The 25,624-nt window shown below is 45.6% G+C and overlaps 1 protein-coding gene across 3 annotated transcripts in view; it reads left to right on the top strand.

The window, feature by feature from the left end:
• IL1R2 (interleukin 1 receptor type 2) overlaps positions 1 to 10,404 on the top strand; it is a 35,575-nt gene extending 25,171 nt beyond the window's left edge. For all 3 annotated transcript variants that reach the window (XM_046662619.1, XM_046662617.1, XM_046662618.1), the window contains exons 5-9: positions 2,015 to 2,189; positions 4,304 to 4,366; positions 6,202 to 6,337; positions 7,816 to 7,958; positions 10,208 to 10,404. In XM_046662619.1, the coding sequence (XP_046518575.1) occupies positions 2,015 to 2,189; positions 4,304 to 4,366; positions 6,202 to 6,337; positions 7,816 to 7,958; positions 10,208 to 10,389 (699 nt within the window). In that variant the 3' untranslated portion in view covers positions 10,390 to 10,404. The remainder of the gene's footprint in view (positions 1 to 2,014; positions 2,190 to 4,303; positions 4,367 to 6,201; positions 6,338 to 7,815; positions 7,959 to 10,207) is intronic.
• Positions 10,405 to 25,624: the final 15,220 nt, after the last annotated feature.

The raw sequence follows: 25,624 nt of genomic DNA, 5'->3' as shown, positions 1-25,624 counted from the left end.
ACTATTTACAAAAATGAGATAGTTTTATATGTATCAACATGGAAAGATATATACAATTTTGTTATAGTTTTTAAAAGGCTTTAGATGGTATATGCTGTATTTCCCATTTATGTAAAAATATTGTTACCTGTATTTAAAAATATGGAGGAATATACAATGAAATGATAAAACACATTTTGGGAATAAGAAAGGACCGTCAGTTTCTACTTTTCATAAGTCAGTATTACATAATTCTTTTTACAACGTCGAATGACTTTGCTAATCGCCAAAGGAGTAAAGATATTTCTACTGTGTAAAAAAAAAAAAGCGAAGAACTTCCTTTAACTTAGGAAATAATGTGTCATTCCTTAATCTATATAAATTTTCCAATATAATCTCAATCAACATTATCTGTAACTTTGTCATAATTATTAAAATGTGCCTTTTCAGAAAAAAAAGAATAGGTTAACCAGTTGACTGGTATTATGACTTCAACATATATAAGATATCAATTTAATACTGGAAACTTAAATGATTTCCCGAAAGTAGAGGAAAAACGCCAGCTCCTGTGAATGAGCCAGCCCCACTAGGGGGCGAATTCTCTCTTGGTTCAGGAAGAAGGTGAAGAGGACAGGCGCGAGGTCTCACCGGTAGAGGAAAGAGCACTGGGTTTGAGACCCTGCTCCTTTGTTTACCTTTGTGCTGCCTTGGCCACGTTATTTCGCCTCTCAAACCTGTTTCCTCTGCAAAATGTCATTAGTCTCTCCTCCTGCCCGGGACTGTCTGGAAGATTAGATGGAGCACGGTGTATGAAGCACCTAGTGTGGGGCTTGACCTACAGAAGGTGCTTGATAAGTAAGGATGGACAGAGAGATCATGGTGGGGCTTAATAATATGTGTTCCCTTCATAATAATGCGAAGCATTGCTGAGCTAGTCATTGCTTGTACTGTGTAAAAGTCTGTTGTAAACCCCCTGACTTGTACCCCAATGATGTAGGGACTGTTAATAGCTCCATTTTACAGATTAAGAACCGGAGCTACAGAAACGTAAGGAATTTGCCCAAGGTCACACAGTTGGTAGATGGTGACGCCAAAACCCTAACTCAGCACCCCAGGCCCTGGGCACCAGTGCCCTGCAGGGGATCCCTGGTGGCTCACGGGCCTTGGACCAACTGTGGTGATGGGTCCCATGTGGCATTTTTCATATTTGACCACTCATGTTAGGAACAATAAAACTCTCAATTATATATATTGTGCGGTAATACTTTATGAGCCATGTGGCTGACAAACCATTCCAGTTATGTCTGCGTTCCCATTCAGGGTAAGATTCTGAAATGACTCAGGGTTCTATTTGACTATAGCAAGCTTTCGATCATCATGGTTTTGACAGTGATGTTCCTGAGAACATTTTGTGCTCGTTCGGATGTTTTCTTAAATCCCGTTCACTGTTTCTGTATTATTGGAGGCCTTGCTCTTGAGAATCTATTAAGCAGAACCCACAGTACCTTTGTCTATATGAAAAAGTGTGGCCTCATTTCTCACATTTAGTTTTCTCTTGCAAATTTTTCTCCATCTCTACTGGCTCATAAAATTGAAATGAATTTTAAAGTAGTTACTGCAACATCATCTCTTCTGAACATTGTTTTCCGAGTCACCAGGACTGCATAACAGCCCCCCCCCCGGGTATTTCCTAAGGCCTGTAGGCAGCTATTAGGCCATAAGTGTGCTTGTATTTTAAACGCCCTACTTAGTCAAAGGAGAGTTTCTTTTTTTCCCACTGTGCTTAAACAAATGTGCTTTAAACATCGTTGTTCAACAAATCCAGCAATTTTATTTGTTTCATATGTTAACAAACTGCCTCTCCTAAAAATACAGTTAAAATTATATCCAAAGTCCAACATTTGCAAAGTAAAAGTAAATTCCAGGGCAATTCTTGGGTTGCAAATTCAACGTTGACTGACAATACTGATGCTGTTCATAGCTTTTGAGATATAAATTAGTATAAAGTGTAACTTTGAAAAACATTTTCCCTAAGGATTCTGTCCTTTTGGATCAAGACAACGAGAAGTTTCTAAGTGTGGCGGGACCCCCTCGTTTACTTGTACAAAATGTGTCTATGGAGGATGCGGGCTATTACAGCTGTGTCATGACCTTGACCCACAATGGCACACGAGTCAACATCACTAGAAATATCGAACTCCGTGTCCAGAGTAAGTACTTGCCGTCAAGGTACCCCTTCACCTTGGGTCACTAACAAGCACGCAAAGAGCAAATTAGAGTTCGCATAGAATTCCTTGAGTGTCTTTGGTATGAAAGGAAGACAGATACGTCAACTGTCTTAAAGCATCAGCCTAAGAAGACTGTGACACTTTGAGAAGTAGAAAGCGGGGTGTTAACCTACCATGAGGAAAGCTGGATCCCTGGGTGTCGATAGGGTTCCAAGTCTGAGGCCACAACACACCACTAGAGGGGGCCAGGCAATGGTCCACTGGAAGGTTCTCTTGGAAAGCCCCCTTTGGAAGGTCTGCAGCTCCAGGGCCAGCCGTCAGAACATAGTTGCCGTAACTTTATGTGTAATTCTAGGATACCAGGATTTTCTTGGACTCTTCAGTTAGAAGGCATATTCAGTAAAAATTGCCCTTTTTTCGTCTCCCCCAAGGCATGTCTACTTGCCTTTGAATCCAGGCTTTCAAATAGTGTGCGCTCTCTTTGCTTTAAATGATTTCTACCTGAACAATGTAGTGAACAGAATCGATTAGCATTTAAAATTTGCTCAGCCCTTCCTCCGCACCTCCTCGGTGCTGAACGAGGGCATGGTCCTCACTTGGTCCAAGGGCATAAAAGCATTTAAGTCTCGACTCTGTCCTGGAGAGCATGCCATTTTTCTTCACTTTATATACTGAATACACAATTGGAGTCTTTTAAGGGCAATTCAGAGAGCTTTGGAAGTCTACTAAAGTTAAATAATTGGTCTATGGGGGAAAAAGACTTTTTTTTCTCACAGAGAATCCAGAGATTCAGTTTTACTACAGGGAAAATCATGTCTCCCATGAACTGAAATCTCTAGATTATTTTTCTTTTACTGTCTTGAGAGAATTCATTCATATCAACCGCCCGTTCCCCCGCAGGGAATCACCGAGACTTCCCGTGACTTGGAAGGGACCCGTCATTATTCTGTTTGTGTGATTCTGCACGGGAACACTAGGGGGCGGCCAACCTACGTGTTATCCTGTGTTGTGCTCACACTGTATCCCTGGCATTCTCACAGGGTGGTCCTGGGCCAGCAGTGCGGCATCACCTGGGTACTCACTGGACATGCCAAATCTCAGGCCCCACCCAGACCTGATAGCCGCGCGGGTGGGGGTCGGGGGCGTAGCAATGCCTGTTTAGGAAGCCCCCACTCTGATGCGTCCTCAAGTGTGAGAACCACTGACATACTTAGTCCATGAGGCTGCTTTCTGCCCGCTCCATGCGCCAGCCTCTGTAACAGCCATGTGGCTGTGAGGGGAGGGACAGGCTCCTGGTCACCGTCAGGAAGCCGCTGCTCCTTAGGCTCTCCCGCCATGCTGCCTAATGCTTACTCGCCTTAGGGCTTCCAAATGCTCTCGGGTGGAAGAAGCGAGGATGGCGCGAGCAGTTGCGGAGGCGGCAGCCCTTCACCCACTCTCCAGCCATCCTTTTTGTTCCAGTTCAGGTGCCAGTTTCTTCACGCTGCTGGGAGACCCTCCTCTTGTGGAGCTGGGTTCTGATTCCTGGGAGGTCCACCTCTGCCTCCCCAGAGTTTATCTCAATTAACAAGACCCAGTGGCCAATGCTGGGTCACTATGTTTCTCTCTCACTGCGGGATTAGCGTTAGGCACAGCTGCTCCCCAAGCCCGTGTGCCTTTGTTTGGAGGTGATTCTTCGGTATTCTGTGTCAGACACTTGAGGAAACAGAGGTGGAGTGGGGGGAGAGATTTTAGGGCAAGTAGACCTTGTGGTAAAACCTGTCCCGTGGACATCAGGAACGTTACCATTAAGAATTTATCCAGGAAGCCAGGGAGGGGAATGGTTAATCGTTTATCACAGAGCAAAGAACCTCTGTCAGCGGAATGTGTGTTCAATTGTGGCCTCTTCCAGTAATCTCTCTTCTGGGAAAGGCATTGGCCAAAGATGCTCAATTTGTGGAGAGGCTGTTTCCTTTGCCAGACAAAGGCCAAATCTCACAATCGCTGGCCAGACTGGAAAGGATAACTTGGTTAATTATTTAAACAACGGAACTCGAGCCTCAGCTTGAAATGAAGGCTTTCCTAATTGAGTCCTTTTTTTCTCATTTCTTTCTCAGAAAGAAGAGAGGAGACTGTTCCTGTGATTGTCTCCCCCCGCCAGACCATACTGGCTTCACTGGGTAAGGCTGCACGACTGTGTTGCCCACGGGTGTGTCTGCCACTGCACCCGCCCGGTTGGTGTGAGGCGGGCTGGGTGGAGACCCGGAGCCCCAGCGCAGGGGGCTGAGATAACAAATGCAGGAGCAGTCCTTTGTCAAGTGTGGTTAGAAATGGCATGGTTTGAAAACAGGTATACTTTGCTTCATGAAAACTCTATCTACAAAAATCCAAATGTAAATTCTGAACATTTTGGTGGCAGTTACTAACTGTTCTAAAGGATTAACGGCGTGACTCCCGTACGTAGCCAGCACCTGTAGTATATTTAAAATAATTCACTTTACCAAAAGTTGGCTGATGCTCAGCGTTTCTCTGAGATTCCGTTTGTAAAGAGAGGCCAGCCCTGCCACTGCTGATCCCTCAGAGATGGTTTCTTGTTGCTAAAATTGCTGGTCAGCTGGTCAGTGGGGTAATGGAAATGATTGACAGGGTTTTCTGTTTCCCACCCTGTTGTGAGGGGGGCCGTCTTGGGCAGCACATGGTTCCTTATTGTCTACTGGGATGCCATTCAGTCTCAACATTGACCCTGTAGAAAGGCCTTATTTCTCCCATTTTCCAGAAGGAAAAGCTGCCCAGGGGGGTCATGGTGGCTCAGGGATGGTCAAAAAGCCACTCTTAGGTCAGGCTGGGGTCCACACTCAGGCCTGTGTGTCTGTGAAGCCTCTACCTTTTCTACTTGTTTGTTTTTGTCTCAGTTTTTAGGTCTTCTGCTCATTTGTTAAACCCTGGCTGCAGAGTCCTATCTATCTATCTATCTATCTATCTATCTATCATCTACCATCTGTCTATCTCTTCTGTTTGATATTGGGCTTATATTTTAAATTTTAATGGGTGGCTGTAAGAAGGATGGCTTTGCAGATACTGGGTTCATTGCCTGCCATGTGAGTTGCAGCTCCCAGCAGCTGCCTTGGCTCTCAGAGCAACCACCTGGAAACCTGGGGAGGTGGGGACACGGGCTAGTGCTGACAGGTGTCCCCTGCCGATGGGGGCTGAGTTTCTCACCCTGTTGCTTTGAATGCACTGACCCATGTGGCAGTCACATGAGGCCAGAGTTAATGTGTTGCTTTTGGCTGAGACGTCTTTAAGGTCATAGGGGCGGTGAAGGAGGGGCAAAAACCAGCTTTCTGAGCCGGAAGTGGGGCCAGGTGCATTAAAAGACACCACACAGGGAGGCATATCAGCGAGGAGGTAGAAGCAAATGAGAAGGATTTGTTCATTTTTTCCCCTTCTCTCCTTTGGTAACTTAAAAAATATAACTTATAGATTGAGGCAGGGGGCCCAGTGCTGTCACGTTGCACAGCCGTAGGAGGCACCACTCAGATAAAATACAGTGGCTTTTTAAAGGGCTAAGCCCACATGAGCATGATCTGAGAGCGGAGCGTTCCCAAGGGGACCATGAGAGCTGAGACCAGCAATAGGCAGAGAGGAAGAAACCACACATTAATCTGGATTTTTTGAGGTAACTAGAATAAACTGTGGAAGAAGACAGCCCTTGAAGTCAGAATGCCCCATAGGAGCTGAGTGGCCTTGGGGAAGCCACTTGCTTCCAGGTTTTCATCTGCCACGAAGACCAGTTGAAGGAACTGGAGACACTTGGTAAATACTGATGCTCCGTGTGAATGGAACTGTTCGAGGGAACTAAGTTTCCTTCTAAGAAAAGAATCGACTGTTGAGGGGTATTTGAGGAGATGGGGAAGGGGCCACTGCCCTGATGTGCGGGCGGACACGAGGAGCTGGGGAGACCCCTGTTCGCCAGCTGGGTTCTGACTTTCGATGTGCTGTGTCTTGCTGTACACAGGGTCAAGACTGATAATCCCGTGTAAGGTGTTTCTGGGAGCCGGCACACAGTGGACCACCGATCTGTGGTGGATGGCCAACAACACCAACATAGACATTGCCTACCGGGGAGGTCGCGTGACGGAGGGGCAGCGCCAGTAAGTGGGCGAAGATCTCCTTTGTCAGCTTAGAAGAGTCTTCTGGGCAGAGCTGTTGTGAGGCCCCTGTAGGCTCTACTCTTCCTTTTAGAGACAATGTCATGTCCAACCTATCAATACGACACATGTTCCACATTAGAAATAGTTTTTTTGGCTCTAAATGGTTGGAGTTTTAGAATTTTAAAAATTGAATTTTGCTAAGATTTATGAATCGTTCTTGAGAATCTAACTTTCTATATAACTATAGAAGCTGCAGCTGACAACTTGGCATTGGCGTTGCATTTTCTAGCTGCTTAATTAAACATTCGTTTCTTGGTTTTTTGCAGTTTTTGGAAAAATACTTTGGAGTTAATACATTTCCATTCCCCACTCTGCAACCTGAGTGTCAAACATTTTCCCAAACCCTTAAAAGGACTCTGGCACTTATCACTGTGTCGGAGAGCCTTCTCCAATTTTCAGGGAGCCGTGGGCTGCCTCAGTCTCTCAGGAAGGGTAATAGGAAAAGAAAGAAAGAATTCTGTTCCCAGAAGCTTTCGTCTCTGGAAAGTGTTTTCTCACTCTCAAAGCAGAGCAATCTGACCTTGTAAATGGGAACCATTTGTTTATGAGGAAGGGAGACCATTATATCCAAATTATAAAGTACTTTTAAAATTATAGTTCACTACTCCGAATTAGCCTGTACTTTTGCTGGCCAAATTTTTGTCTTTTTGGAAAGACTTATCAAAAAGTCCTTTCTGGATGCAATTTAACAGATACAAATTACGTGTGGTTAGCACAATTGTTTGTTTGCAAGTCTTCGTTGAGAAAAGTTTGGGCACCGATAACGTGCCTCATGTCAACGAACTCACACTGCACATCTACTTGAAGGAGTCTGTTTTTCTCCTGTAGACAAAAAAAGTGGTCTTAGTGGATCCACATCAGCAATATTTTTATCACACGGCTGGGTAATAGAGAAGCCTTTCGGATCCCGGTGACGTTACCCATGGCAGTCGTGCTCACTAGAGCCGTTCCTCCTGGCTCGACTGCAGCCTCCGCTCTGCACTCGAGATTCCAGAGTGAGGGTTGGCAAAGGGCTGGATTCCTGGAAACTGCCTGCCCTTCAGTATGCAAATGACTTATTGGTGATACAGTCATGTTTTCCAAAACTAGACCTTTTTATTCCCACTGCTGCTTCTTTGTCCATCAAGAGCCTTAAGAGTTTTTCCATTATCCAAACTAAGCTGGCTCCTAAGTTCTTCCTGTAACAAGTGTCCTGTTACAGCGACCAACATCTTCAGTGTCTCTCCGACCTTGAGGAACAGGCTTAGAAAGTCTCCCGAATAAGTAACAGTTGTAATGGTAAGTTCTCCTAACTTTATGAATCTCGGAATCAGTCTAAGCACAAGGGATCCTTCTGGCCAAGAACGCTTGGGTGTCTAGGTTGTAAAGATGAGCCTGCATTTGATTCACCATGTTTAAGTAAATGTTTTCTAACCCAGGGAGTACTCAGAAAATAATGAGAACTACATCGAAGTGCCATTGATTTTTGATCCAGTCATAAGAGAGGATTTGAACACGGATTTTAAATGTGTTACCTATAACACACGGAGTTTTCAGACGCTACATACCACAGTCAAAGAAGGTATGTATTTTGCAGACAGTAAAGGGGAAAACGACATGTTGAATGTTCTGTGGATGCTAGACAAAGCTACTAGGTCTCCAGATGATTACTTAGGAGGGCCCTTGTGTTTCCTGCTGGTGGAGTGTTTGAAAGCAAATCTCTCATTTTTTATGACTTTTGTTGTTGTTGTTGCCAGCCAGGAGGCTGGCTTTGAGAAGTTATACTCAAATATAGCAAGCTGATTTTTGGAAAAAAGATACAATGGTTCTGTGATAAACTTTAAAAAACCCTGTCCTCATGTGATTCTGCCTTGGATCAGCAGGACTAGCTGTCCTTTCACAACCCCTCAAGGAGGGGGAGACATTCTTTATCGCAAGGCTGAGATACTGCATCCTCTAGGAGCTGGGGACTGAAAGATACCCTGGGCTCGGGGCAGCTTTAGGGTTAGAGTCATCAGTCAACAGGAAGTGAAGTGTGAGAGCATAGCCAACTCGACCTCGTGTCCATTTAAGGACATTTAAAAAAGAAGAAAAGAAACACCTGTGTTATCATTGTGATCAGATTGATTCCTTCTCAATGCTTAAGCACCAGGCAGGAAAGGAAGATGCAGCTAATGTAATCTGTTGACAGCCAGGAGGATAGCAAGGGGCAAGCCGGAATGATCCCCAGCTGGAATCTCATCATGCCTTCTGGGCAGTCTGCAGCAATCAAAGAAACACACATTACTCAACATTCTCCGTGTTTTCTGGGGAGGCAGCTGCAGACACACTTTTAATTGGAAAGCTGAGGATCTGGTTAAGCCTCAGGGCAGAGAATGATAACACGACACAGCTTTTCTCCACCTGTGGTCTGTGCCCCAGCAGCATCACCCACTTGAGTCACTAGTTGAAAAATCCCTGGGCTCACCCCAGATCTACCCAGTCAAATTCTCCTGGGGTGAGGCCAAAGACTGCAATTAGCCAGCTCCTTTTGTACTAAAGTTTGAGAACCATTGTCCTAGAACACATACGCAAAGGCTGAGATTTCAGATCCTATCCATGAGAGAGTTGGTACAGGCTTGGAAATGGAGGAGTCCATAGAAAGCAGAATCCACTGCAGGGCTGAAATTAGTGACCCAAAGGAACCTGTGGTTTGTCCGTCCTGACGCTGGGAACCGTGAAATGTTTCTATAACACTAGCCCTGCCCCTGCGTGTCCTTCGCTGCGTTGGCTATGACTGATCTCCGAGGGCAGAGCTGACAGCTGTTCACCAGGACCGAGAGGTGCATCTGAATGGCTGCTCAGAAAATCAAAGCTTCACTTGTTTCTAAGCTGTGGAATTTTAAGGTGTAAGAATCATCTGGAGAAATAGTCTGAGATTGTGTTGATTCTTGAATGCCTAGACAGACTATGATAAATCGTAGCTTAAAAATGTAGAATTCTGACCTCATCATCACTGTGTCCAATAGCACTCATGTTCTTGTGTTTCCTTGTTAACTCTTTATTCAGTCTGTTCCTACATTTTCATAACACAGAGGTACCAAGGAGTAGGATATAAAATAGCTGGATCTAAGCAATAATCTGGACACCTAAGGCTCCTTTATTCAAAGTTTGTTTAGTTTTCTTTTTTACTTTATTTAATCCTCATGACACTCATGCTCATTGGAAAAGGGCACATTGTACCTGGCCGTGTCACAGTTGGCTGGTTGAGACCTAAACAGGTGATATCATATGTACACTACTGAGCCAGTGGAGCAAGGTTAGACCCTTACACCTGCCCTGCACTCCCGTGTTGTTTCTCTCTGGTGGATGTTTTTTTTTTTTTTGAGGAAGATTAGCTCTGAGTTAACATCCATTGCCAATTTTCCTCTCTTTGTTTTTTTCTGCGTGAAGAAGATTAGCCCTGAGCTAACATCTCTGCCAGTCTTCCTTTATTTTGTACGTGGGTCGCTGCCACAGCATGGCTTGTTGAGTGGTATAGGTCTGCGCCTAGGATCTGAGCTCGGGAACCTGGCTGCCAAAGCAGAGCACAGCAAACTTCAACCACTTGGCCATGGGGCCGACCCCTCTCTGGTGGATTTTTATTCTACCTTGCTTGTTTCCCAAAGGCCACAGATATTATTCTCAAATATCCTTGATCTTAGTGTAAGGGACAAACTCTCTCAAAATCAATGCACGTTTCTTAGGAAAAACAAACTCTACTTCCTTTCTTCTCTGTAAACCTGCACTGCCCTGTCCTCTTTGGCAGTGAGAGAATGTTCAACCCCTGATGTCACTCTGTTCTTCCTACAGCTGCCACGTTCCCCTGGGGGACTGTACTGGCCCCTCTTTTGCTGGTCTTCTTGGTTTTGGGAGGAATATGGATGCGCAATCGGTGCAAACACAGAAGTGGAAAAGCGTATGGTTTGACTGCATTAAAGATTGAGCGTCAAGTTTTTCAATCTTATCCAAGTAAAATAAAGGAAATAAAATAATTCAAATACAAACGATATGCTTTCTTATGGAAGTGGCTCTGCCTTTTTGAGAGACTCTGTTATTTTCTTCGGTTGTTTAACAAAGCTGCTGAGTTTATAGTGGGTTTGTAGTAAAGCGCTGAAGTATTAATGTAAAATTTATTCTGAGACTGATTGACAGGAGCAAATGAGGAGCGTGTGGGTGGGGTGAGTAGCGCTCTGCTATGTGTGACCTATTTAAGAGTGAGGGGCCTGAATAAGGCCAGAATAAGAGTTGACAACATCTAAATGAGTTTTGAAATTCATTCATTCATCATTTAACAAAAATGTATTGAAAGTGTATTCCAGCTATGCTCTATGGGAGGTGTTATAGATACAAAGATAGTTAAGACATAATTTGCCTTTTCAGGAAGATGGAATTTCATTTTGAGACTGGAAAGGATGATTTAGAAATGCCGAAGAAGAAGAAAGAGCAAGGATTGCTGAATTTTTTCAAAAGGATGATCCAAAAGATAGCAATTAAAAAAGAATAGATTGTCAGGAAAATACACGTTAGAACATATTAGTGAACTGAGAAATAGACTCAATTTCATAACATAGCTTCTGAAAATAAAGAGAAAGGAAGAGTATTGAGATAATTGCATACACATTGGGAAAAAATAATCAAAGCTTCTGTTATACCGTATACTGGAAAAAAATTCCAGTTAAAGTAAAAAAAATGAAATTACAGGGAAATCAGCATGACTCGCTCCTTTGCCTATTCAAGTCTGTGTTCAGGTGTGACCTTCCCAGAGCCCCTTGTAAATCGCACCTCTTTACGTTCCTCTCTGTCTCTCACTCTGCTTGGTGTCAGACCTTCCATGGTGTACTTGCTTGTTTCTGTTTTCCCCACCGGAACGGGAGATCCGCGAGGGCAGAGATGTTATTTTGGTCACGGCTGTATTTCTACTACCTTGAATCATCCCTGCCATACACTGGGCATTTAATAAATATTTGTGGAATAGAGGAAAATAGGATGAATTCTCCGTGTTCACTACCAATAGAAGCATCTCCAGACTAAAGATTGAGAGGCTTAATTATGTTACAACTTCTGCATAACAAAATAAAAGCAAAATGTGAAGAAAATTGTGTCAGGTAAGTTCAAGGAATTAATAACTATAACGTGGAGAGCTATTCAAAACTTAAAGTAAGGCATCCTAATCCTAATAGGTGAAAGACTATGAGTAGGGAATTTGCAGAAGAAACACACATACGGGACCATGGACAAATGATCTGTTGCAGTAATAATCAGAGATGTAAATTAAAGCAACACTGAGATACCAAAGCACTTGCACACTATCAAGTTTTAAAAGGTGGTGTCGAGGGGCCGGCTCCGTGGCTGAGTGGTTAAGTTCACGTGCTCTGCTGTGGTGGCCTAGGGTTCGGATCCTGGGCGCAGACATGGCACCGCTCGTCAGGCTACATTGAGGCAGCATCCCACATCCCACAACTAGAAGGACCTGCAACTAAGATATACAACTGTGTACGGGGTGGGGGTTTGGGGAGATAAAGCAGAAAAGAGAAAAAAAAAAAAAAGATTGGCATCAGTTGTTAGCCCAGGTGCCAATCCTTAAAAAAAAAAAAAGAAAAAAAGTTTGGCAACAGTTGTTAGCCCAGGTGCCAATCTTTAGAAAAAAAAAAGGTGGTGTTGAGGTCATTTCAAAAGGGTCCCTCTCACAGTCTGTAATTCCACTTATGCTTTGGTCCTGGGAAGTAAAACGGCGGTTTGTATCAAGCCAGTGGGGTGCTGGCTCCAGCTGGCGCCTCCTTGCAAGAGCTGAGTGTAGCATCTCTTCCCAACTCTGTTCAGTGGTGTCATGTTGGGAGCTTAAAATCGCCCCCATGGGAGTGTTTACACCACAGAAATTGGCAGATGGCACAAGTCAGCACTCCCTCCCCAGCATACCACTACCAGGCTCATAGAGATGCCCAGTAATCCTACTCCTGGGACGTAATCTTAGGAAATAATTCAATAAAAGGAAATGATTACATCTATGAAATACCTCAGTGAAACTTATTACCCTGATGTTGAAAAATCAATTATAATTATCAAGAATGCGAGACTGAAGTATTTGTAACGTGAAGGGAAAATTTTATGTTGTTTTATACCACTTACATGGTAACAACACTATTAAAATTCGTTTGCAGCTAGAAAAAGAGAAAAAACAAGGATTTTGATGACAGATTTCTTGGGTTCAATTCAGTCTTCACCACGCGGTTTCTCTGTGACGCTGGGCAAGTCCTTTAATCCCGCGGGGCATGGGTCTTCTCATCTGTAAATGGAGCTGACAACAGAAACTATCCAAACTGCTAGTATTCAATAATCGAAAACATGGGAGGAATACACAGTAATAAAAATAGTTGCATCGTTTGGACCAAAGGTCAACAAACTGCAGTCTTCCAGTCAAATCCAGCCTGCCCTCTGTGTCTGTAAATTAAGTTTTATTAGAACGCTGCCACCGCTATCTGTTTACATGTTGTCTGTGGCTGCTTTTGCTCTTTGAAGGCAGAGCTGAGTAGCTGAGATAGCAAAATCTGAAATGTTTACTCTCTGGTCCTTTACAGAAAAAGTTCGCTGACCAACCGCTGGTTTAGACAAAGGAACTCATGGGCAGTTTTGCTTCTTACGTTTATATTTCCCTATTAATATCTTCTCTCCCCTTCCTCGCCTTTTCTAAGCGTATAAGGAAGGAGAAGGGGCCGGCAGAGGCCTTAGCGTCGAAGCAGGAACTTTCACAGCGGAGGAGGTGGATGCAAGGTTGGAGACGGAAGGAGAGGGGCGGACGTTGCAAAGGCTACTCCAGGTGCTTCTGCCCTTTCCAGATCCTCAGGCTTGGGGACCGCATGGCTGTCATCCCTCTTTCTTCCTGGGACTCCTCCTCCAGTGCTCCTTGGAGTTGCCTGTGGTAAGGTTTTGGCAGGTTCAGCAGTGACCCAGAAAAGAAGCTGACTGCAGGCAGAAGAGAACCGCCAACGACGTTTTAGACTCCACCTTGCTATTATAAAAAGGAGACGATGGGGGAATTTTGAACACTGAATTGATGATAATGTCAAGGAATAAGTGTGATGTTGGAATTGTTACATTTTGAAAGAAGAGTTATCTTTCTAAGAAACATATGGAAACATTTCTGGATGACAGTTGAGATTTGCTTCACATAATCCAGTTCTGGCGGGAATAGAGGTGAAGTAAGATTGGCCAAGTGGTGATCATTGTGAACACGGGCGATGGGTGCAGGGGGCGTTTCTTATACCGTTATCTATTTTTGTATATGTTTAAAAATTTTCATAACACAGAGGAAAAAAACACCAACAGAAACAACCCAATACCCACTAAACAAGAGAGTGAGTACATAAATTGAGGTGTAAGAGCACAGTGGAATCTTACACAGTAGTGAAAATGCATAAACTACAGCTATGTGCAATAATATGGGTGAATCTTAGAAATAATTATGGAGTAAAATGTAGTAAAATGTAAGTCCCAGAAACGTTTATTTATAGCATGATGCCCTTTCATATAAAGTGAAAAATGACTAAAACTAAACTCTCTCTCTATATGTATACACAGACATATATATAGTAATATATGTTTATATTTAAGAGCACATATGTGATAAAACTATATTTTAACTATATATGCATGGATGTATATACTTTTAAAGAACACATCTGTCATTTTAAGGGTTTAAGATAGTCTCTATTTTAAGAAAGCAAGAGAATGAGAAACCCAAGGTCCGGGATAGTGAATACACCAGGTGACAGGTGGGGGACCAGGGTTGGGATGCGTTAGGAAGGTGTAAGTTCCATAAAGTTCTAGGTCTCATGTTGGGTGGTGGGTTATTACTGTTTATTGTCAAAAAGATTAAGAAATGGGCCGCTCTCAGACTGGTGAAGAGAGTGCATCTTGAACCAAGGATTCTGACTAATCTAATTCTGTGCACCTGAGTCCCAGTGAAACAGAAAAAGAAACAAGGTGGTCTCTTTCCTTAATGTGGCTGATCTCATCTATTTTATGTTGATTCTATTGGTCTGATGTTCCAAAGGTGAATTTTTTCACCTTCTCCTATAAAATTGGAAGGGACAGGATAGAAAACAGCATCAGCCTCACTCCTACGGCACTGCTTAGAGGAAGACAAGCCCTGTGGAATCAAATATCACCTCCCGCAAGAACTAACTATGAGGGACAGCGGACACCAGGAACAGACACCAACAATACCTTATGCACTAAGAAATAAATGTGATGTCTCAAGTACTTCGTATGCTGTGGGACCACATCGGGGCTTTTCAGAGAGGCTGGGACTGTGTGCCTCCTGTCAGAACTTCGGGGGCAGGAGCCGTCTTGCTCGTGGATGCATCCCTAGCACCTGGCTGGGGGCCCTGCTCCTAGTAGGCACTAAAACAGTGTCTGCGGAGTGGATAGATAAATTGTGTTTTCCCAGGACTTGCCAGCCCGTGAGAACAAATGGTTCCCATCAACGGGACTCTTCCACGTTTCCCTGCTCCTGTCCCTACTCCCAGCCTCGCACGGGTTATTTCTGTGACTCCTGCCAATAGCTCACAAAACGGGCCTCATGTTTTTATGGTTGTTTTCCAGTTCTTGTCTTCCCCACTGATTGGCATCTGCCACCCATGCCATCTCTTCAGGACTCCTCATTACTCTCCCTGGCTTCCAAGAGAGCACTGTCACCCCCCAGAGGGCAGTGTCCTTGGGTGTCCTGAGGACAAGCCTCTGTCAGCCGCGGTGGCAGGAGACCCCGTGCACTCCCAGAAACTCCCCTTCCCGGGCTCTCAGTGGTGAGCCAGACACCGTGGTGGTGGTGCTGGGCCAGCAGCCTCGCCCCCGCAGGGTGCAGCCACGAGCGCCCCCGCCCCCTCCCTCCAGTGCCTGCGGAAACCACTTCCTCGTTCTTCTTCAGACAAGCACAGCAAAGCAAGACCTCCTGCAGAGAAACTCCCGGAGGTCCTGCCCACGGTTTCTTCAGAAACGGCCCAGTGGACAGTAACCAGGCCCCTGAGGGTAGGTCTGGGAGTCAGGCTTCATGGGCCGGGACCTACTCAGCCAGCTGCAAGGACCAGGGGAGAGAAAGCTGAAGACGTGGGAGGAAAACAGCAAGGATGAAGAAGAGGAAAGCAACATCTAAGCATCTACCATGTGCAAGTTTTTATATGTTTAACCCAATTGAATCCTCAAGAAAAACCCTACGAGGAGAATATTGTAACCCACATTTTAGAGATGAGGAAACTGAGGCTCCCTTAGTTCAAACATTACATCATAGAGAGTGTGGCTAAGATATGCAGCAACAAAGGGCTTCCTAATACTGAATTCCAGAACTCAACACAGCTGGAGAACAGCTGGCCGCAAGCTGGGGCGAGTCCTCTGCAAGAATACAGGAGCAGAGCAAATATTTGCTTTCTTGTGGTTTTCTTTCTTTTTTGTTTTCCTGGCGACCGAGAAGAGCTGGGCTACGTACGTCCAGTTCCTTTCCAAACTCACCAAAAATACATCTGGAATCCCTGAGGGGACACGACTCACTCTAGTGGGGGGGTCCCTCCACAGGGAAGGAAGCACCGGAAATGAGACCCACGTGTTCCTCTCCTCTACAGTACGTCCCAGGTTTTTGTTGCTTGGCCTGTGGCGCTCCAACTAGCCTATGGTCGACTAGGGCGCTGCTGTGCCCCACAGGGACGGAGACGAGCAGCCCATCCACACAGTCCTACTCGACCTTTCTGAGGATGCTCGCCCCGTAAATACAGGCGCACTGTCTTGGATCTTTTTGAGCCTGAAGGTGGGCAATGTAGACTGAAACTCCAGAAAGCTCAGAAATGATTCAGGACAGTATGTGAATTAAATTGGCTACAAAACTCAAGGCTGAAAACTCACCCTATTGTATGTCCTATCCCAAATTACTGTTTTAAAATGTGAGTTTTATGATTACTGAGGTATAGTGAGGCCAACAGATGAAGAGATGATTGTTGCTGGAAAGATGGTTTGTTACTCACAGATCCCAAAAGAAGGGCCATGCCATGCCACCCAGGGCCTCATGGGGAAGCAACAGGTGGATCAGGAGGCAGAGGGAGTGAGGGGAAAACACGGGCCTTTATTGTGGTTTCTATCAAAGGAACGGGCAAGGCAGGGGAAGCAGGCTTCGGATTGGCTATTTCAGCGTAGTATATTCAGCACATTTCAGTATGTTCAGAATAATTTCTGGGGGCGTGGGGGCTGTCCCTAGTTGTCTGGAGCCTGGCTTAGGGCAGGTGGGTAGTGGCCCAGAGTGTGAGAACCTGGGAAAGGAGGAGGTTGGGGTGTGGGCTCTGGATTGGTTCGTTGGTTTGCATTTGAAAAGCGTGTCCTAGAAAGTGGCTAGCCCTGGGAGGGGAAGTCCCTTCAGGGTCAGCCAGGCCTGGATGTCAAAGCATCAGATACATGTGGCTAATAGAGTTGTGCCCAGCCTTGTCTGGCATGGCTCATCAGAAGTTCTGCAAGGAAATTAAATGGCCAAACGTGAAGAGTGAACAAAATAGATATGCTCCCAGTTTTATTTTTTTCGCGAGGAGAATATCAAATGTCCTTTATTCAGCACAGTCAGGCCAGTAAAGCAGTCACCATGAAGCTAGCGAGCACTAGCAGGAAAAGGCTAGTGGTGCGTGGAAATGCAGCCTTGTATCCTCAGTCTTTGCAAGACCCTAAGGGGATCTAAAATAATATTCTGCATGATTTTAAACCCTTTCCACTTCTCAGGTTCCTAAGGAGATATTAAAGTTCAAAGATTAAATTATTTTGCCCTCGTAAGTTCAAGTATAAAGAAACCGAACCTCAAAAATGTTGAAATAAAGTCTGCGTTTCCTCTGTCACAGTCCGTTCCTGCTCAGCCCCTGCCAGGAGGCTTCTCCTTCTGGGAGGGGCTCTGCAGTCTGGGCAGCCCTCTGTCCTCTGCAGGGCAGGGTGTGGTGCCCTAGGCCTTGGACATCGAATTGGCCTCTCATATGGCCCCTTTTAAAACGTCTGAGGTGTTAAGACAAGATTATCACAGCGCCGACACTGCTCACACAGATTTTTATAATAGGCCATTCCCTGGGCTCTGGAGCACATTTCCCAGGCAAACGTTGCTCCCAGAACCCAGTGCTGAGTGTCAGCAGTGAGCACTGCAGAGCCTCAAGGGTACCTGAGGGAAGAAGGGGAGACAGGTGCCCTTGGAGGCTGCTGGTTCTCAGAGTGCAGACCCCAGACCAGTAGCACCGGCTTTCCTGGGAACTCACTGGACATGACAGAGCTGCTGACGAGACATTCAGGGCGGGCCCAGGGGCGGTGGCTTAACAAGCCCTTCAGGTGATTCTGATGGGTGCTCCAAGTTTGAGCTCCCTATGTTTGTCTAGAATCTACCACCTAGGAAGGTAAACTCTACTGGGCCATTCCTCCAACAGGCATTAGTGACAGTGCCACGTTGATTACATCTGGGAAATTCCACCTGTGTATTTGGACACTGCATGCTCTCCTGAGTAATGTGTGCATCTTCAGGAGGATCCCCCGCTGTCTCCTAGGCTCTGGGTCTCTTTTGGTGTCTTTGTTCCTCACCCAGCATATTTGGAACTTCTTTCTGAGTCTTTTCCCTGGAGTCCTATGTTTCGGGCCCTGTCTGGTGACAGAACTTCCCCAGTGTGTTGTGATAATTCCTGTTTGGGGAATTCCTCCCGAGTTATACAGTGACTTGGGAATTCGTTTCACCTGACAAGTAATTAAAACTATCCGTGACATTTGGCCAATAATGTAGTGATTTCACTGTGCTTATCATCCCCAGTCTGTGGGACTGGAGGAAAGAACTAATGGCACCATCCACACTCAATTGGCGAAAATTTCAGAAGCTTTTAATCTCTCATGGGCAAATGCTCTTCTGCCAGTGCTCCTCAATCTTAGACCTGCGCCTGTGGGTAAACATTGGCTGTCTCCTTTTGAAATGATAAGATGGCCTATGCAGTTAGATGAGGGGCTATCTGAACCAACTTTGCATTATTGTCAGGGTCTCATTGAGGCACTTAAAAGAAGTGAAAGGTTGGGCTGGCCCTGTGGCCGAGTGGTTAAGTTCACGCGCTCCGCTGCAGGCGGCCCAGTGTTCCGTTGGTTCGAATCCTGGGCGCGGACATGGCACTGCTCATCAAACCGTGCTGAGGCAGCGTCCCACATGCCACAACTAGAAGGACCCACAACTAAGGATATACAACTATGTACTGGGGGGCTTTGGAGAGAAAAAAGGAAAAAATAAAATCTTTAAAAAAAAAAAAAAAGAAATGAAACGTTGGTAGCTGATTCTTTTCACAGTGAGCTCCTGGGAGATGAAGACCTTAAGGATCATAGACTGCAACCTAGAGATTTTGTTTGTTGGAAGAGGCATCAGATAAAAGACATTTGCAGCCCCTTTGGAAAGGACCATATCAGGGAATTTTAACCAATCCATGCACTGCAAAATTAAAGAGCATAGACTCATGGATTCACATTTCTCATTTAAAAAAAGTCTGCTCCACCTGAGTGAATCTGAACTCCTGTTTCTGACGCCTAACCTTGACTGACCAAGGCAAATACTTCCAAACCAAAGGGAGAAGAAGATGGCATCTGTTGTAGACAGATGTCCCAAGACTCGGGACAAGGCCTGTATTTCCAAACTTATATCTCCTCATTTAAACTCTTTGTCATAAAACTGGCACACAGGCTAGAGTGATGATTGCTTAATGACTTGAGTGGCCAATTGATCTTATAACTCTGGATAAATTTCTTTCCCTGATAAAGACTATACCTAAAATTCATTCTTCTAAACTAATCCTTTCAAGTATTAAATTTATTACCATTGTTACTATATCTGTTATATAATTGTTATAAAAAATGTAATCATAAGAAGTCATGTAAAAGCACACATACAATGTTCGTGTGATAAGCTAAAAATAATTGACAAATTACATAACTTATGAAATTCTTCCCCTGTTAATATATACCTTTATGTTTTCCCACTATATCTATTTCCCTCCAACGTGGATAACTGGGCAAATCAATGACAGAAAAGCCTAGCACTGAGGAACATGATGGACCCAGGGCAGGCAGCAACTACTCTGGCACCGAGGGACAATATCTTGATCATCAATGCTTTCTATTGAAAGATTATTAATCAAAAGGGGAAAATGACAAGAACTTTTCACATATTGAGGTAGATGGGGTAGCTATTCTGACTTAAAACTAACTCAGCTTGAACTAAAGAAGCCTGATTTATGGCTTATCAAACACACAAAGAAAATTTGCTTTAACCATTAAAGAAGTCATTAAACATTATCTCAGACTAAAAGAATGCGCTCTTTGAAGATAAGAATGCACACTTCTCCTCCAGTATCAGTAACGCTTGTATCAGTACTCCTGAAGACAAGTTCCCTTTCCCAGACTTCAGCGTTATGTTGACCCGCTAATTTGCAGCTGAATACCTCTTTGAAGCTTTGATGAATATGTATGCCGGGCATGTTTGATGTATGTTTTTTGTTCTAAAAAGGTATAAAATTGTGCTGAAACCATGCTTCCCTGGAATACTTGCTTTCTTTATGGAGACTGCTTTCCCAGATTTCAGTCCTCAGCCTGGTTCAAGTAAATGTCACTTTATCTCTCTTATCTATAGATTGGTTATTGATTCTTTGCGTGAACATTTCTTCAACAAACAATACTTGCAAGCTCATCTAACAAGAACCATGTCCCACTGAAACTTAGCTAGCAACTCTTTGACCATTTTAAGATTCTTAGATTATGGACAAGCCACATGAATTTAAGATGCTTCCTTCCACAGCATTCTCCTTGGCCCAAACGGAGATGGAAGCTGGGACACGTGATCTGGCTCTGCCAACTCAGGCCCCAGACTGACAATGCAGAGTCAGAGCCTCTCAGAACCTCTCGGTGCCCTGGGGCAGCACAGGAACTCAGCAGCCTTGCAGTTTAACTGCAGCACCACCCCTGCTAAAAAGGTTTAATCCAGTTTCATTCAGCTTTGCCTGGAATCACACATGCCCACCTGCAGCTAATGTAGTTCAAGGTCAGGCTGCAACAGTAGGCTTCCAGAGGCCCATGTCCTTGCTTTGGTCATCCCACCACCTGCCTCCCTGTTCAAGCCCTAGCTGGCTTCAAACAGCCCCAATATAAAACCATATGCTAACAAACCAACCAACCAACCCACCAAACAATCAACCATGAGCCGCAGTGGCGGCCAAGGGAAGATTCCGTGGGACATGATACAGACTGGAAGTGGCCCACCGCCCAGGGTAAAACAACCTGTGCAGCCACATGGCCCCATGTGGGCTGCCACAAGCCACCAAGGAAAGGGTCAGCAGGACCACTATGGCATAAAGCCATCCTCTGAGCCATGTCAGATCTTTTCATCACTTTGTGTGTATATCGCCCACAAATTCCCCTCCTTATCACCCCTGTTTTCCTCAGGCGAGTTCTGAACCAATTCAGACAAAGGACAGAAGAGCAGGCAGAAGTGAAGCCTGAATATTACCCATCTAACTGACAGAGCTGGCGCTGGAGGTGTGTGGCAAAGGAGCTTCCTGACTCTGAATGCCTGAGCTGGACAGGCTTCGGCGCCTGGTCCCAGGAAGTGTGGGGCCCTGTAGGTCTCCCTGAGTGGGGCCCAGCCCTGGAGAATTCAGGACATGGAGGAGCCCAGCGGAAGCTTGCTTTCTGTCCACATCCTGGCCCGTAAAAAGGAGGAACAGGAGCTCGTGCCCGAACAACACACAGCCGGCTCCTCTCTGAAACTCACAGTAGGGTCCCTCGTGCCTCTTCCCCGGGGTGAACTAGCGAGGGGACAAGGGTCTGGGAGTGTCCACATGGAAGAGAACATCAGGGGACTAAGTATTACTTCCTAAAAATAAGCAATTTTTGGTTCTTTCTAGCAACTGTACTGCAACTTTTGTTGTTGCTCTTCCCTGGAAAGAGAACAGGTGGGGTAGTTGGCCTGTGGTCAAAAACTTTGAGTACCACAGGGCTATGTCCATGGAGGCCAGGCCCAGACAGCAGGACCCCAAGGCCATTGTCCAAGCCCTCATTTCGTGTGCAATGTGGCCTCACCTTATGTCTGCCATGGACATTTGTACCAAAGCATAATAGCCCAGCAACTGTTCAAAAGACATTCAGCAAAGAGGAGCTTCCTTCAGCCTGATACACAGTTGGTGATCAATTCATGCTCATTGAATGAATGAATAAATGAATGAATGAATGGCATATGCAGTAAAAGGATGGGGCAAGAGGAAGGGCTTACCCATTTACCACTGGCTTTCCTGTAGCTGGCTTTGCTCAAATTTTTTCTTCCTCTGCAAACCCTGCTCCCACTTTTGGGCTCTGTTCAAATGCCGCCTTCTCCAGACACGGGGATAATCTCTTCCAGTCCAGAGTTCTATAGGAGCCTTTAGAACAGTATTTATTGCTGTCAACTCTCTATGCGTTTTTCTCTTTTCTTTCCTATGAGGCTGTGAGTAATGTGAGAGCTGGTGCAGGGTCTGACTTTGTCTCTCCAAAGCATCCTGCCAAGTATCATAGAGCAGAAAGCAAGTGGCAGACGTGTGCAAAGGCTCTGAGGAAGACAGCTCATGACTGAGCGGGCCCTGAAATGCCACATAAGAGCAGCATGGTACAGCAGAGACCAGCTGGACTAACCAGATTCTCTCCTGGGGTCTGAACACGCCACCGAGAGAGTCAGCCACTAGGGGGCGCCAAAGTGGAGGGTGTTTAAAAACCAGCCAGCGTGGGGTAAGAGGCCCTTGGCAGGGCTGCCGCAGGTGCAGCTCCGACATGGGCCACGGTCTCACTGCTTCCTTAGGCCACAGCTCCACCCAGGTTATATTTAGCCCAGCCTCACAGCCTAGGACGTGATCGCATCCTCACCGGTCCCCTGCCTCCAGGCTGGCCTCCCCCTGTGGGCCCACCTCCCACGGGGCAGCCAGAGTAACCTTTCTGAAGCCCAAACCTGAGTGTGTCCCCCTCGCTTCAAACTTCTTAATAGCTGCCTATTGCCGGCATGCTAAACTCCAAACTAGGGGCCTTTTCCAGTCTGCTTATATCTCCTTTATGTTGTCTACTTCTGTCTCCTTTTCCTAAAATGTAAGCTCCAAGAGGAAGAGGTTTGTGTCTGTTTTGTTCACTGCTATGTTTGCAGCTTTAGAAGAGTGCCGGGGACATCGCAGAGCCCAGGAGTTATTTATTGAGTGAAAGGACAAATGCTTGGTCCTCTGGCTTCATCTCCTTCCAAGCCCTCCTCCCTCTCAATGCCTGGTGTTGCCATACTGAGCCACTCGCATTTCTGCCCAGGTCTCTGTTCTCTCTGGGGTTGGGCCCTGGCGTGTGCTGTTTCCTGGGTCTAGAAAACTCCTTTCCATCTTGTTCAGTTGCCTGACTCCTCTTTCCTGTTCAGGTCTTCCCTGGGAAGCCTGACCCCCACACACCTGGGAAAGATACCTCTCTTATTTGCCCCCGGAGCACCAGACGGCAATGACAATTGGAATAGTTGTCATTTATTGAGCTGACAGGCCAGGCTCTTTTTAAATAATTTCTCAGACATTATTCATTCTTCCAAACCTATGAGATAGTTACTAACAATACCCCCAACTTACATATGGGGAAGCTGAACAGCTTGAGTAACTTGCCTCAGCTACAATGGCAGTAAGGGGTAGAGGCAGGATTTGAATCCTGTTATCTAGCTCCAGATGCCACATCCAGAACTTGTTCTTCTGAGGGCGTTGAGATTGTCTGTGTTCTTGTCTGTCTTTCCTAATGGACTGTAAGCTCCCTGAAGGCAAGATCTTCACCTCATATACTTGGACTTCGTCCTGGCAACTTATGCTTGGCACATGTTGACTGACTTAGCACACATTAAGTACTCAATAGATACTTGGTGAATGAATGAGTGAATGAGTGAGCAAAGGACAGTGTTAAGGTTCTGGGAACACAAAGTCCCTGTCCCCACCTCTACGTCCATCCAGGAAGCTCACACCTATTCTTGGAGTACCCATATTGACTTTTCCCCTAAGGGCCCATTTATCTGACCATGTGTGTGCCTGGATGCCTCAAACCAATTCATCCTTATGATGTTATTTGGAAACCAGAGGTCTACAGATTGCCCAACGTCAAAGACATCAAATGAGCCAATCAACTAACTATGCTTGGTATTCACAGGAGGTGCGATGTTCCGGGGCTAACAAGGAAGTTTCTCTGGGTAATCAAAGGGGAAGACTGAAGCCTTGTTCCAGGAATCCCTCGCCCTGCCCTCAAGATCAGAGTGTCCATCTCCTTGAAAATCCGATGCCGTGAGGCTCAGGCAGCTGCATCTTCCGCCTTGAGCTCCTTTGTCTCACTGTGAGAAGAATGCTCCAATGCCCCCTTTAGTTTGGATTTAACATATCTTCCAATAAATCAGGAGACACCGGGAGCTGCGTGTGAGCAGGGAGGGTCACTTTACGAGTTCCTGGCAGGGTCCTGAATGTTTTCTGTTCTGCAGACTTAGAGTTTCCTGTTTAAAAGCCTGAGAGACTATCACTGTTGGGCACAGGGTACTTGCTGAGCTCTGACTAATAGAAGCCTATGATTAAATTATTTCAGACTCTAATAAAAACATTTTTAGGGTAAGGTCCTTTGGGAATTATGTCAAGTGCTGAGTATACTTTTCTCGGTAAACATTTAAACCTGGTCTGTCTCTTTGAGTCAGCTTTTACTCAGCAGTGTCCATCCTGAGGAAACTCAGGAGACTTATCTTCAAAGTCAAAAGTCTGGGTTGATTTCAGAAACCTCCTGGAGATCCAGAATCCCGGCAAGCTATCTCATGGTGGTGCTTTTTGTTTGAGCACCATTTTTTCCCTCTCTTGAAAGGAAAAATTCCTGTAACACATTTGAAATCACAGTCTTTTGGGGGAGAACGTTTGTGAAGAGGAGGCTCTCAGTCTCCCTTCTCCATTCCACCATCCCCTAAGCACAGAGCATCTGCTGATAGAGTGGGGGGAAGTTGGGCGGTGTTGAGGGACCACAATCCTCTTGACCTCCCTGTGCTTGCTGACAACGTTGACTCCAATATTTCTTAAATTATCATTTTTCTCCAATAGCCCAAAGCAGATTCTCTATTTCTTCTTGCTTATTTTAAAAAAAATCTATCTATTAAATACCTAAACGAGTGAACTGCTGTGCTAGGTGAGGGTTTGGGAAGAGACACATCAGTGGATTATACAGCATTTCCTTGCTCTCCAGAGCCTGGGGAGCAAGCGTGGGTATGACATTTTCATAGGTCGGACATGCTTCTCCAGGCCACACCAGCTTGTGGAAGCCACTGATGCGTGGGGCCACAAGAATGTCAGCCTGGAGTCTTCTGTAGCTCTAGATCTGTATCAATTAGGGGTGCATTTGGCTGCAAGTAATGGAAAAACCAATAGGGTTTAAACAAAAATTCGTGTTTGAGGCTGGCCTGGTGGCGCAGCAGTTAAGTGCGCACATTTCCCTTCGGCGGCGTGGGGTTCGCTAGTTCAGGTCCTTGGTGTGACATGGCACCTCTTGGCAAGCCGTGCTGTGGTAGGTGTCCCACATATAAAGTAGAGGAAGACGGGCGCAGATGTTAGCTCAGGGCCAGTCTTCCTCCAAAAAAAATTGGTGTTTATTTTTTCTCATGTTGGTAGAAGTCTAGAGGCTTGGCAGCTCAATGACATCAGGGTCAGTGATCTTTCCTCATGGTCACAAGATAACTGTGGACATGCTGGACATAATTCAAGGCAGGGAGAGGGGAAAGGGAAACCTTGGTCCTATCTCCACTTTTATCTGGAAACGCTTTCCAGAGCTCCCTGCAGGCTTCTGCTATGTCTCACTGATCAGAACTGCCCCATGGGCTTCCCTGCCCCCAAGGGAGTCTGGGAAGGCCAAATCCCAGCCACAAGCCCTCAATTTCTTACTGTGCAGTAGTGCAGCCCTGTCTGCAGGCTTTCTTTTTTCACCTGTTACAGCCCCGGTTTCCTAGGAAGCTCCAAAATGTTTCTCTGGCTGGGTTGGAAGAACGCCGGAGTGGCAATGCAGCATGTGCCTTCAGGTCTGTCCCTCTGCTCGCAGCCCTCAACAGCATCCTGGACCTGGATCCCGTGCCCAACCTCTCTTGCTTTGGGACAACTCCTTTCCCCAGTGGGAACATTATTTTGGAGGGGCAGCCAGTGTCCCTGATTTGGGAGGGAG

The sequence above is a fragment of the Equus quagga genome, chromosome 5, assembly GCF_021613505.1.
Source record: "Equus quagga isolate Etosha38 chromosome 5, UCLA_HA_Equagga_1.0, whole genome shotgun sequence".
NCBI lineage: Eukaryota > Metazoa > Chordata > Mammalia > Perissodactyla > Equidae > Equus > Equus quagga.
This window is presented reverse-complemented; position numbering and strand designations above follow the sequence as displayed.